Source organism: Oenanthe melanoleuca, chromosome 1A (genome assembly GCF_029582105.1).
Source record: "Oenanthe melanoleuca isolate GR-GAL-2019-014 chromosome 1A, OMel1.0, whole genome shotgun sequence".
Lineage (NCBI taxonomy): Eukaryota > Metazoa > Chordata > Aves > Passeriformes > Muscicapidae > Oenanthe > Oenanthe melanoleuca.
The window spans coordinates 35,865,014-35,879,342 of NC_079334.1; the positions used below are offsets into that span (position 1 = coordinate 35,865,014).

Genomic DNA, 14,329 nt, shown 5'->3' on the forward strand with positions numbered 1-14,329 from the left:
TGTTATTTTAACTCTTCACTTTATACAACCCCTAGCATACACTGACTCCATTTTGTGGCATAAATAACTGCACAAGTGTAGCACAATTTCTTGATAACAACATCAAGAAAAATTTTTCTGTCAAAAATGTGTTCCATGAGGAATTTCACAATCATTTATACTTGCTTTAGCTAAATTTTGCAAATCTTGCAAAACCTTTAATACAGAGATAAGGCAAAGCAGAAGAGAAAGTTCTATCTCGCTTGCCATGCTGCCATAGCTCCATGCTGAATGCAAATATTTTGGTATAGAGATTAGCACAGTAAATGGAGCACATCAGGATATATGATCATGTTCCATCTCACATAACTCTTTCTTCAGATTACCCTTCCATCCATTAATGTTCCTATATGATGGAACTGCTAATGTCTAAGGTGATACACAATGTAAGCAGCAGTCTTCTGCTAGGATCTTCACTCAGCTGTAAGAATAAGGGGAATGATTCTGACTCACTCTATCAAAATTACACAGGATTCCAAGTCCTGTATCCCTGGTCCTCACCACGGCTGGCTGAAGCTCAAAGAAGGACCTGTATATTGATCTTTCTTCACAGTGCTTCCCTTCTTCCTACTTTTAAAAGATAAAAAGAGTGGAGTCTGGAAGCAATACAGGTAAAGTTCAGCAGCTGAGTTTCAGAAAAGAAAAGGAAGCATATTTTCTAAAGCTGCAACTAATGCCCCAGCAGGCAGCCAGCAAGACCCAGCTCAGAAGCATCTGTCTTCTACAAAACACTTCCTGGAGGAGATCAGACTGTTGAGTGGCTTAAAGTAGAGATTATCTAGTAGGAGGTGGCAAAGTAAATTGGGACTTGCTGTTGGAAGGGAATTGCCCTATTGAACTTTCTTTCCCCCATCTCATGGCAATCCTGAGGAGATATTAGGAGGAATCTGAACAGCAGTCACTTTAACTGAGGTAGGGAGGTTTATCAAAGGAGTATTTCCCTGGAACATAAAAAATCAGTTAATGAACAGGAGGTGGGGATGGAAAGGACAGGGAGACAGACTAAAGCTGTGTCAGCCAGTTCAACAGCACTTGCTGAGTTGCACAGAGATGTTTCCTACTTGGAGACTGAGCACCAGAACAGTGATTCCCAGGGAACAGCAAGTATGTGTTTTTTCAAAGCCCTGTTCACCTACTGGAAGTGGATGCTATCTAAACCTCCTCACTTGAGGTTAAGGTCAGGCCTGGATTTGCAGGAACATGCACAGGGAAGCCTGTGCTTCCACACCTAGTACACCTTCATCAGCAATCACCAACACATTCCCACAAGCCCTGCTGAGCAGTCATAGGGATGGAATGGGTTCAAAGCTGGTTCTTGGCCTTCTACCCATCTACGATTTTGGGCTGATCCCAAAATGCTGTGGCTACATGTCCACAGATCATTATACCAACCACAAAAGAGGCAACTTATCTAGGAGAGACAGAAACAAGTCCGGGAATATGAGAGAGCTGAAGCTTTTAACACCAATGATTTCCACAGTGCCAGCAAGATTTATCATTCAGCAGACCTGCAAGACTGAGGCACAAAAAACACTGCAGCCATCTCAGTTTGATGTTTCTGACCTCAGCATGGATAGGAAGGTTTGGCACAAGATGTTTCCTTTGTGGCTGGTTTACAGTCACTTGAAGCAAAACAGCCTCATCCACGGCCATAGGGAGTGAACAGGGAAAAGGTGGTGGTGACCTATTTGGGCAGTACTCTGAGAGCAAATGAGACAGCTCCATTTCACACACCAGACAAACTGAACCCAGTAAAAGGACCATCATGTGATTGCTGGTATATGCACTAATGAGTAGAAGTATGGTTACATAAATGCTATGGTTCACTGGGTAAGGAGATGAGAGACTGGCAGAAGCACTTGGAAAATGAAAAGTTTTCAAAATTATGCTCACATACCTTCAGCAAACATTTGGGAAGAGCTATATTAGATTTGAAACATCTTGGATATTATGCATTTTGTCAAAGAAGTTCCCAAGGCCTGGCACTGTCCTCCCTACAGGATTTCCTGCAAAGGACACTGAATTACAACTCAAAAATACACTGCAAAGTTGTAATTTCCAGTGTGTTCCTTCACTTCAGTGCTGTTGCCAGCAATTGTTGTGACATGCAGTTATCTGAACCGATTCTGCCCAGGCATACTGAACAATCAGCGACCTGCATGCTCACTATCTCTGGCATGTAGCCAGAGACAGACAAGATGAGGACACAGCAGAAACTCAATCATCCTAAATTCATGTCGCTCTCACAAAGCTGGAGAGCAGCCTTATATCCCTTGTTCATGAAAAGACCAACTGGTATCCTACAACACCCTGATGAGGTCACAGACACAGCAGCAGAGAAGATGCAAAAATGAACAAATCTCTCTTTTGTCTTTCTGGATGTATATAAAGGAAAAGACTTTTACTTCAGCAAATAACTATCCTTGGTGAGCTAGAGAAAGACATGGGGTTTACTCCTGATGGATATTGTTATCTGAAATAACACCAAAAAAAAGGAACATTTTTTAATGTATTTCTATATGTAGCTATTTCAAAACCGCTGTGGTTTCATTACTCTCAGATAACCTATAGACAAGGTTCATTTTATTGCAAGATTTAAGTGATATGCCAAGATATCACTGTGATAATCATGAACTTGAAGCCTTTTCCCTTTTGGCATCTGAAATTAGGTGTGTGATTAGTAAGAATGACTATGTTGGGTTTGCATGGCCAGGTTTGGTAGCCAAGAGGGGAGGCTACAGAAATGGCTTCTGTGAGAAGTTGCCAGAACCTTTTCCCGCGTCCAGCAGAGCCAATAGCAGCTGGGTCCAACTGGAAGTGGTAGTCAATGCCTCTGTGATAACATACTTAAGAAGAAGAAGAGAAAAAAAGTTATTGCTCAGGTGTAATAGTGGTCAGAGAAGAGTGGGGTGAAAACATGTGAGAGGAACAACCCTGCAGACACCAAGTTCAGTGGAGAAAGAGGGGCAGGAGGTGCTCCAGGCACCAGAGCTGGGATTCCTCTGCAGCCTGTGGTGCAGCCCATGGTGATGCTGCTTCCTGCAACCCATGGAGATTCACAGGGATGCAGAGATCCACCTGCAGACCATGGAGGAGACCCACACCAAAGCAGGTGGGTGCCTGAAAGGAGGCTGTGACTTTGAGGGAGGGACCCCACGGTGGAGCTGGGAAAGGATTCCTGTCCCTGAGCAGTGGGAGAAACAAAGCGTGATGAACTGACCATAATTCCCATTCCCTTCTCCCTACACTGGTGGGGGAGAGGAGACAGAGCTGGGACACAGGGAGGAGGGGGGAGAAGGGGAAGGCTTTTTAAGGTCTGTTTTTACTTCTCATTATCCTATTCCCATTTCAAGTCTTCTTTGCTGAGATAGAACTTGGTGAAGGATCTCTAACTCAGACCTGAGACCCATGAACACTCTCCTATATTCTCTCTGTCCTCTCCACTTTCAGAGGGGAGAGATAGAGTGACTTTGGTGAGTGCCTGGTGTCCAGCCAGGACCAACACACCACAATCATGAACAATAGAGAGTTGTTCATTAGCTCCTATCCACTCTTTCAGTCACACTGGAAGCTCCTTCACCACAAGTTTAGTCAACAAGAAGGAATTGCTTATTCTTTCCTAAAAAGCACACAGAAACCATCATCCAAAGCTGATTTGCACTCACTTGAAGAAAAATGTGACCATTTCCAGTCTTCTAAATATCCTCTAGAGCAGTTTGTTTCACCTCCAGCTTGCAGACTTTTTCCAAGACTACCCACTGGCACAATACTTAAACTGTCCTCTGCACAACAGAAAGTCTTCAAAATTCTTCCAGTCCACAAGAATCAAACCTGGAAATTGTCCTTTGGAATCTCAGAATTCCTCCCTTATCCCTATAGAACAAACATACTATCTGCAGAAAAGCTCCCAGGAATATCACAAAATCATGTATACCAGCCTCAATATACAGCAGCATGTACAATCAAACATACATTGAGTATATATTCAGGCATGTTCTTACTGACATTTTTATGTTGAGAAACTCTTCATCTGAGCTAGACCACAACAAGTAGAAGCAAGAGAATATTCTTGCTGTAGTCATAAGTTTACAGTCTCATTTTCAATGAGGCACAGCAAGTGAATGAGTGAGTGAAAGTAATGAGGAAGAACAAGGATAATGACAATAGATCACAGTGTCATTGATTTGCTACACAGGAGACTGATGACTCGGAAAGGTTCCTCTTTAATTTCTAAATAGTAGCCAGCCCAAAATAATTGTTCACACTGGCCATCATTAATTTGTTGATTTCTTGAAGGCATTCCAATAGAAGCAGTAGATCTTAAAAGAGTGAGTAGCAGTTTTATGGACTTGTTCCTCCACAGCACTCTGCAAGGAAAAGGCAATGAGGAAGCATCTATGTAGGTAACAGTAATATACTGAACTTTGAAGGTGGGAGTGTAGGGAGGGAGGCATGCATGTGCAACCTAATGAGATAGGATGATCAACTTGCTCTGAAGTCACTGGGAACCTTTCTAATAATTTCAATGAGAGTTCAATCAAGCCCTAAAGGACAAAAGCAGAGCAGGTCATTAAGGCAGACTCTGAAAGCGTAAACAAGTCTTGACGTATTTTGGAAGTGTTAATGTTAAAAAGTATGGCCAAAGCAGTAAGTTTCTGAAAAGTGAGGCAGAACCTATATGCTTTGATTAGAGTATATTTCCCAGATATGAAAATTGCTCTGGTTGCAGGCACATTTTTAGATCATTCTATCATAGGAGCAGCATGTTACTTTCTCATAGGCTGCAAAAGATCTGGGAAAAGAAACACAGTATCTTGTACCACTAGAAAGCTGGGGTACTCAGATTTGTACTGACCACACACTATTCATTTCCAGTCCTTCTGGCTGCTAAGCTCTAAGTGAATAACACATTTTAGTAACTTGCAAAAGAGAAGAAACATCTCACACAAGTTTGACTCTCCTCTCTTCTATTAATTTTCTAATTAGAGGGAAATCTCTATACCTTTCTAATTTTACAAGAAAGGTTAGTTCTCCCTCTACAGCCCACATGTCAAGGACATGCATGTATCCTTCTTTTCCCTTCTATATAATAATTCAAGTTCCCACATCTCCCCTCACTCTCTTCAATTCTAGTCCAAAACTGTCAGACAACTTAGCATGAAGAGCTAAGGAAACAGATAAATATTTTATGAAATTTCTATGGTGGGCTTTCTTTCTTAGGTGATAAAAAAAACTCTGGTATCTAGCACTCACTCTCCTTCAGACAACATATTACTGTTATGATCATGCAGGAACTGAGGAAGAAAATAAGTAGTAAGCAGAACAATGCACTTTTGAGGTCCAGCATATGGTTATCTAATAGAGAGAACAAAGACTTCTGATAGATTAAGAAGGACAATTTTAATGACAACAACCATTTCTTAGGCCTGGTTCAGACTATGGTCTGAGTTAAAAATGCCAGAATTCTAAATGTACTCAATCATACCCATCATATCTACGTCATTATACAATATTGCATTTAACTTTCACCAATCAAAAAAGTGAATTGCATTCATCAATTATTTGATATGTGTTGCCAAATATAAAATACTTAGCACTTTACATTTCTTTGTAAAACCTTTACATTATACTATCTAAATTCTGCAATATTATAAATCTAGATCGTTGCTCATCCTTCATTCCTCCTCCCTCCCTTCCCAGCTCTGTTTTTTTTGCAATTCATTTTAAGCAGTTAAAATTGGGTGCAGAGCAACTAAACAATTACCTAGGATCAATTCCAAAGATACATTTGAGGAAAACACAAGTATGCTTTATGAGATTCCACTGGGAGGAAAGTTTATTTTTACCTGATTTGTTAGACACCCATATAATTGCCTCTGATGAGATGTGGCTCGTATTTCCTACTGCAATTGTTAATGGAATCTGCCACAAGTAGCTGCAAGACAAAGGAGGGGGAATCTAAGAACAAAAATACTGAACTGATTCTTCTCACAGCAATCAGGGATCATGTCAAAGAAATCAAAACACAATCTTAGTAGCAGTGTAAATATCTGTGGATTCTAACAAGTTATTTTGATTTTGAAATGCATTTGCATTAGCAATAAAGCAAAGAAAAATAATTTATAAAAAAAATCCCAACCTAAATTATATTTTACATTTTTTACACACTATCATCATATGAGGACTTTGTAACAAAGCTTTCCTTAGTTTAAGAAAATGCTTCACAAAAGAGGAAATAATGATTTCTCATAAAAAGAACATTTTTTTACATTTACTTAGAAAAAACCTCCACATAAGACATGCTTTGATTTATAGGGACTTCAAAGTTTAAAAATACCGTATCCTTCTAGCAACTTCTTAAAAAGCTACAATGGCTTTTACTGCTGCTGGTTTATAAAAATAAAATGAATGGGAAAGATCTCCAGTTCTTGGCATTATTTATGGACCACGTATGCATATGCAAACTGGACAAAACACACCACATGTGGGTTTGGTGATACACTGGTAAAATCACACCCCATCTTCCCTATAGGGTATTACAAATTGTTTTTCATTTGAAGTAAATGTTATAAATAACATCTTTATCTCAATCAACAGAAATTCACTGTATGAAGTTAGTATTTTTAGGAACAGATGGAAAGGATTATTTCCTTCATGTCTTTATCATCACCTCTACTTCTTAACTCTCAAAAGTAGCATTTCACCAGTCAGTGAAAAAGCAGACATTTCATTCTGGAAATCAGCAAAGGGGAAGCACTCAGTAATGGTACAGGTGGTCCCTTTGCCTTAGGTGCCATACAGGTGGTCCTCAGGTAGGTGGTTTTTGGGAGTATGTGTGCAGTTAAGCAAGGCAGCATGGCAAGAGACTTGCCCCAACTCAGGTATAGTATTACTTTGATAATACCAAGTAAGAATACCATTTTAGACTGATTGCATTAAAATGGGGCAAAGAGTGAAATCCAGTTCTCTCCTGCTAGTACACATCATTGCAAAACTAGCCCATGGTACTGAAGAAAATATTAGGTTTGCTCCTTTCCACTTACCATTTATAGTGTAGAATAGGTGTATAATATATGGAATATATATAATACATTTTTTGGCTAAATACTATAATGTCATTTATACACTATGAATAGTGTAATGGATCAGCCTGCTCCACTGAATTACAAACAACACCCAGATGTTCCACAGCCACAGTCAACATGGGCTGGCTTCCAAGGGTTACCTTGCTGGCATGACTTGGAGGCTGGGGAAGGGACAGAGCCCTGCTCTGCCACCACACTTGGCTCACAGCTCCCCACCCATTTGCAAGGAGCCTCCAGCACACACAGGAATATGCACTGCTTAGAACAGAATTGTGTGCAGGGAAACACTTGTCCATACAGCAATGATCCAGCAAAGATGGAGAGATGCCTGGACAACCATACAGCTGAAAGAGCTATGAGTGACACTAGAAAGTAAACATGGCATTTACTGCCATAAAAGAAGAAAAAAGTTTCCATGTGGTTTTAGGTTCTCTGAATGTTGGTACCATGATGCACTGGGAAAATAATTAGATCTACTCCTGCACTGAAGATAAGCTCCACATAAGCACTAGAAAAAACACCATTTTCCTACTTCACTGCTGCTGTTTTCTCTGTTTATCTGTTTTCTCTTTCCATTTGTCTTCATTCTCAGAGAAACTTCTGCTGCTGCAAAAGAAGAAGGTGGAGCTAACTTCTGTGTAATCTGAAGGAGAGGTATCTGGCTCACCTTCCAAACTGGTGTCTTCCATTCACTGTCTGAATGATCTGTATGGATGGTGTTCTCCAGGTGTGACTAGAAAGAAGCAAAATTTTCTTGCACTTTTCTATCAGGAGTCTTCTACTTTACAGAGAAAAGAGGAAAAGAGAGGACAAGTCTCCTGCTTTTCTTCTGCTTTGTCTGAGAGTAGTGCAGATCTTTTATTTATTCTTTATATGTTGAGAGCACCACCAGTGTGCTCTCAGTATGTATCTAACTGGGGAAAAATGCATCCTGTTCTACCTGGCCATCTGCTGTGACAAACCAGTTCCAGTGACAATAAGAATCTAGCCTTGAGGGCCCAGTGACCAGGGCAGCAAGACTTGAAACAACCCATTTAGTCCTCTTACTGTCAAGATTATGTCTGCAGGACTCAGATGCCTGTGCAGATAGTGCACTCAGCCCCTGGGTGAAATGCTGCTAATGAAGTGTGTGTTCAGTCTGCCTGAGATGCTGCTCAGCTGCAGAGGTGTCCCACATAATGTCCCTCCACAATCAAACCTGATTCCTTTGACCGGGAGCTAAAGGCTCTCTTGTGGAAAAGCTAAGAGCTATTTCAGGAATTTAAAAAATACCATCTCTGAAGCTGAGGAGGAGAGACCTAAAACTAGAACAGACAGGTTAACATGAACTGTGCTGAACACAACATTGTTCAATTTTCAAGAAATATAAGGTAAAGGGGAATCTTGTTGAAAGGCAGTATAAATAAACCTTTTATTGCTGATTTACAAGTGAGAAACTGTTCATGTGAAATAGTTAAACTTAGGTTGACAGGATAATGCACAATTGGAGGGAACACATTGGTGGATTTTTTGTAGCACCTTATAGATGCATAATACAGAAGCGTGTTCATCCAGCTTAAAGACTGATCGGGACTTGTTCCACAAAGTATCAGAATCTTGTGTCAGCCAAGGTACATGCAATACTAGAAGCTAGCTAATGCAATACTAGAAGCAAACTAATTATGCTCTGTGTGGATTATATAGATTTTTTTTTGTCTTGATCATTACATAATGACTAGGTAGGCAGTATTAGTATACTGTATCTCACTAGGAAAATTATCATACTTGTTATGATTACTTGGTTACGACTTGATTTTCAGCAAAAAAGAACTGAGATTTCTTTGTGGGCAGATCCTGAGACCATAAAACATTGAACAAACATGACGCCTCACACTTTTGCTTCTGATGAACAGTAATATGGTAATAACATTGGGTTTTCAGTGGCTTCTTTGCAAAGAGCTATGCAAAGCCAGAAAAACGGTAGTAGTTTATTTCCTCTGCTTACAAAATAAAGATCTCAGGTAATTAAAAATGAAAAGGAAAGGTTCCTGATATTTCAGATTTTGCACACCTTTTCAACTACTTTTTCACAGTAATGAAATGGAAGATGTTTTTGCTGGGATGTAAATACATACATTTTCAAGATTCATCTTCCCAGTAACCATAAGGTATCAAGCTACCATACACTGCTGGCAGTGAATACCATATTCTGCCAGTGACATTTCTCTCTTCTCCCATGGATTCAAAATGAAACAAAGAAGCTGAACTATTCCTAGTTATTACTCACAGAACAATGAAGGTGTCTGCCCAGTATTTCAATATTCAGAGGCTTATTATCCTGCATTATAAGGAGTATACAAGCAATGTGACTGCTCCACATAAAGTGACAGAACATCTGTAACTAAAGTACCACTGCAGAACTCAGCTCACCTACAGTTGAATGGAAGAGAAAGTGAACAACACTCCTCTTTTATCCTGCTTTTACAGAACTCTGGGTTAAAGATTTCTAATCTATTCTGCTGTTCTTTACACAGAAACTGTACTTAATCCTTCTTATTGTCCACTTCTGTGGTTTTTTTACCTAGTATTTCAGGTTAGAAAACTGAGCCTTGCTTCTGTGCTTTGAAGGCATATCTCCCAGTGATTAAAAGTGGCATAATTCTTCTCTCTTCTACACTCTTTATACTTTTTAAAATGCTCCTTTTCTATTAATCCCTACTGTCTTATTTACTTGCTTGACTGTGTCTAGACAGTGAGCTGATGTTTACAGAACATCACTTACCACAGGTCTCTTTCCTGAGAGAAAATAATTTCTTCAAAACCCACCACTGTGTATTTGAGTTATAACTGCTTTCATCACATGTATCACCTCATTATCAACTTTAAGCTCCATCTGTCTTTTTATTACTATGTCAACTGGTACTAAAGAATACTTCTGTAACAAGTAACAAATACTTGTTTGTATTATACTCACAAACACCTATTTACACTCAGAAAACTCTTGACATTCTTCCATACTCTATCACATGGCTGAATAGGAAAAAATTCATTGCAGGTTTCTCAGGAATCTCATGGGCTATGACTTTTCACTAAGAAGTTCAACCATCTAATTTTTCACTTTTTGCTTTTATTTGTAAACAGTTCTTATCTCTTATCGTGGTGAAGATTAATTTCTTTATTAATATTTCAGGAGGACACTAGACCTCAAAAACCACATAAAAATACAGTTAAATTACAAGAAGCTACATACATCTAGATATAGAAGACATCTATTAATAGTCTTTGATTATATACTAAGCCAGGAAATCAAAAGAGGAGAACTCCGGCAAGGCAGAAGAATAGAACCATGTACAGATTTAAGGAAAAATTACTTTTTTTTAGCACATCTAACAACAGAAGACGGAAGGACAAAATTAAAAGGCTTTGCACAAAAGCAAATTAAGTGATTTGCCTCTTAGCAGGCTATAATAATTAATTCAAAATGTAGTGGCAATGATAAACTTGAATCATAGAATGATTTAGGTGGGAAGAGACTTCAGGAGATAAAGCCTTCTGCTCTAATGTGATCAGTGCACAGTAAAACAAGTTTCACTGTAGGTAGAACATGATATCAGAGGAGGAAATACAGACTGTATATTCAGTGGCATCACATAAAATCAGTCAATTGAGGCAAATGATTTGCTATCTGCTTTTTTTCTTAATCTCTCCCACTGCAAAGCTTTACAGAATTACTTTCAGGAAAGCTTAACACCAAAAGCTATATGTACTTTCAAATACCTCAGTAGGCTGAGAAATGAAACAGTGAGTTAACTCAGGCTGGAAGAACAGAAATCATGTACCCATCACTGGCACTGCTGAAATCCCAACCATCACTCTTCCATGACAAAGTTTCTCTGGAATAAATTCAGTGGTTCAAGGTGATGGCAAATGAGCTGTTGTAGGGTATTTGAGTCTGTAAGACCATCAGGATGCTCTCACCTGGGTAGTGGCAGCACAGGGCAAAGTAAGATACCTGATGGCACCTTGAATGGCACCAGTCACACGGGCAAGCAACTAGATGGACCCCTCCACCCATCAACACTCAGTGTTGACAAAGAAACCTTTCAGAATTAAACGTGAGTTTCCCTATAAAACTTTTTATTTCTAAGTGAAAAAGGCAAATTTTCAAAACCAAGGTGCTCGTAAGAAAAATAAGGCTTCAGCAGAGATTTTCAAACACAGTATTTTAAAAAGGCACTGCTGCAACATTTTATAACTACTGTTTAAAATAAGAACTTTCAGTTTCCTGATTCAAAAAATTGCAGGGAGAAGTTAAAATGACTGAAACTGAAATATAAGGTAGTCAAATTACAGAACTGAAATGAATGTTCTAAACCAATTTTTCCCCAATTCTTGCTTTGATTTTTGTCCTGATTCAGTGCAGGGAAATGTTTTGATATGTTGAAAATTTCTGTGGGATGGGAATCCATTTCTTGTTCATTGGTAACACTTTGTGAAGTATTTTGAGAACGTAACAATCTAAGACCTCATATCACTGAGGGATATGATTCAAGTTATTTAAAACAGAGATAAAGTGAGACATAAAAATAGTTTAAGAGTAAAAAGCATAAAAAAGAGAATCCAAGCTGACTGGGTAACACAACTATCTCTTTATTTTAACCACCAGAACTTAATATCCAAAATGCCAACTCTGTCTCTTCAGTTAAAGATAACACCTGGTACATCCAGAGTGGCTGAAGATGAGAAACAGAGAGCAAGGACTCCTTGGAATTAGTTTCCCATTCTCAGCTCTCCCCAGATGGAAATGCTGAAGTCTCATACATAGACACACATGCTTAGTTGAGTCAGAGTCTGAGAAGGAAACACTTTCCCAGTGTGGCCCTTGCAAACACTGGCAATTCCCTGAACAGGTTATGATTTCTTATTAGCATTTCTTATCAAGGGAATATATTGCTGTGGGTCATCTGCATGAACTCATGTGCTTGGATTTCAGACACAAAAAAAAACCCCACAAAAGCGAAGTAATGAGAAAGTCTGACCTTTTCAAAGCAAGTAAATCTTACAAAACAAAAACTAAGATTAAAAGATTTTTTACTTCAGTTGAATACCTGGCTGATCTCCAGAGACATATACATATAGTGGCAAGTAAAAGAAGCATTTAGATGGATGGTTGCAGATGTTTCTGGCTAATGACCTTAATGCTTATTATAAATTAAAAAGCACAGAAAGTTGGTAACAAACTAAGTGAAGAATTGTGTGGTATTTGGATATTAAATCAGTACAGAAGGCAGACAGTAGAGATCTCTCACTTTTCTTGCCAAGACAAGTACAGTTTGTGTTAGCAATATTAGCAAGGTTTGGGCTGCTACTTTATAGTAGATGGTATAGGCCTATTTTTTTGACAGTTGCAGGAAACACTTTTGATAACAAAGGGATGTTTTAGCTATTGCTGAACAGTACTTACACAGCACCAAGGCCCTGCCTGCATATCACTACACCCTACCAGCAAGGAGGCTAGGGGTGCACAAGAAGCTGGGAGGAGGCACAGGCAGGACAACAGACCCCAAATGACCCAAGGAATGCTCCATACCATGACTTCATGCTCAGTATATATATATATTCTGGGGGAAGAAGAAGGAAGAGAGGACGCCATAGCCCCTCCTGTCTTCCCAAGTAAGTGTTAAGCACGATGCAACCTGGCTTTCCTGGGGATTGCTGAACACCTCCCTGCTCACAGAAAGTGGTGACTAAAACCCTTGTTTTGCTTTGCTTGTGCACACAGCTTTTGCTTTTCCTTTTAAGCTGGTTTTGTCCCAAGCAATGAATTTTCTCACTTCTCCAATTCTTTCCCCCATCCCAATGCAGGGAGTGAGCAAGTGGCTGCGTAGGGCTTAGATGCTGGCTGAGGTCAAACCACCACACAAGCCAAAAGAACACCTTTGTTTTCACTCAATTTTCAATGTTAACATGTGAAGGTTCAAACATATATTGTTAACAGATAACCTGAAAATGAATTCAACTAATCTACAAAATCACAAGCCTTGCTGCAGTGACACCTGGAAGCATTTAATCCTAGGCTGAGAGCACAAGTACATGTAAGGTGGTCAGTGGAAAATGAGTGAAAACTGTTGAACAGCAGAACAGCTTCAGAGCTTCCCACTACAGAAAAAGATTATACAAGAAGCAGAACTCAGCAGGATACAATTTTGTAAGCCACACTTGCTAGAAAGATTGTGTTGGGAAAGATAATTTAAAAGCATCATAGAGATTTTCCCAGGTTATTATATAGTATAGTATCTCATTCAGTAAGGAGTAATTCAGGTTCCAGGGGAAACTCATGTGAGTACCACAGGAAATCACACATTTTTATTAAGTGCAATTCTACAAGAGTGTTAGTTCTGTTTAATGGATAAGGAACTTACAATATATTCATATTGTGAATATCATTCCCACAAGACTGAAGAACACTGAGATTTCATTAGATTTAATACATGCCAGTAAAGTGATTGTAGGCTGAGCCCAGAGGCATAACACAACAGAAGAAGATGTTATTCCCTCTTTCACAATTATTACACCTCATACACTGAGACAAGGTGTCAAGGGATTCCTTGTACCCCGTGAGCATGGAAGATGGCAGACAGGAAGGGAAGAGATTTCATTAACTCTCTAGCAAAGACAAATAGAAATGAAAAATTGATAAAAAAGAACAATTTGAAATAACTGAGATCCCCTTAACACAGCTTGAGGTATTCACTGGTCATCTGCATATGCCCAGTGTGACCTTTATTCCTGAGCTCAAAAGAAGAACAAGGAGTTTAATACAAACAACAGAGAGAAACACATAAGAAACACTGGTAAAGGTAACTGATTAAGTTGAATTTCCCTACAAGGAGCATGAAAGAGCAGACAACATCAGACTTTCATCAAGAAACGAGCTGCAGTCAGCTAACTTGAAACCAGAAAGGACAGTACTTTAGCTGTATAAACAAAAGGACTCCTGATGTCTGAATCAGACAGGACTTTCACAAATCCTGCAAATAGACAATTTCTTACTGCAACACTGTATGCAGTGCAGAAATGAAACAGCAGGGCACAGTAAGTGCCACCACATTAATTGAAGGATCCACAGTTTGCTGGGTTTAAGCAACATGAAGAAAGGAAATGGTGCTGACATGAGGATTCTGCTGTTGCAGGGGTTCTGCCCTCACCCAAGACTAACAGACTGG

General features: G+C 39.3%; 1 protein-coding gene across 1 annotated transcript in view; it reads right to left on the bottom strand.

The window, feature by feature from the left end:
• Positions 1-14,329, bottom strand: part of TRHDE (thyrotropin releasing hormone degrading enzyme) — a 197,831-nt gene that overhangs the window by 44,411 nt on the left and 139,091 nt on the right. Inside the window, exon 10 of the mRNA XM_056482398.1 lies at positions 5,886-5,974. Coding sequence (XP_056338373.1) covers positions 5,886-5,974 — 89 coding nt within the window. The remainder of the gene's footprint in view (positions 1-5,885; positions 5,975-14,329) is intronic.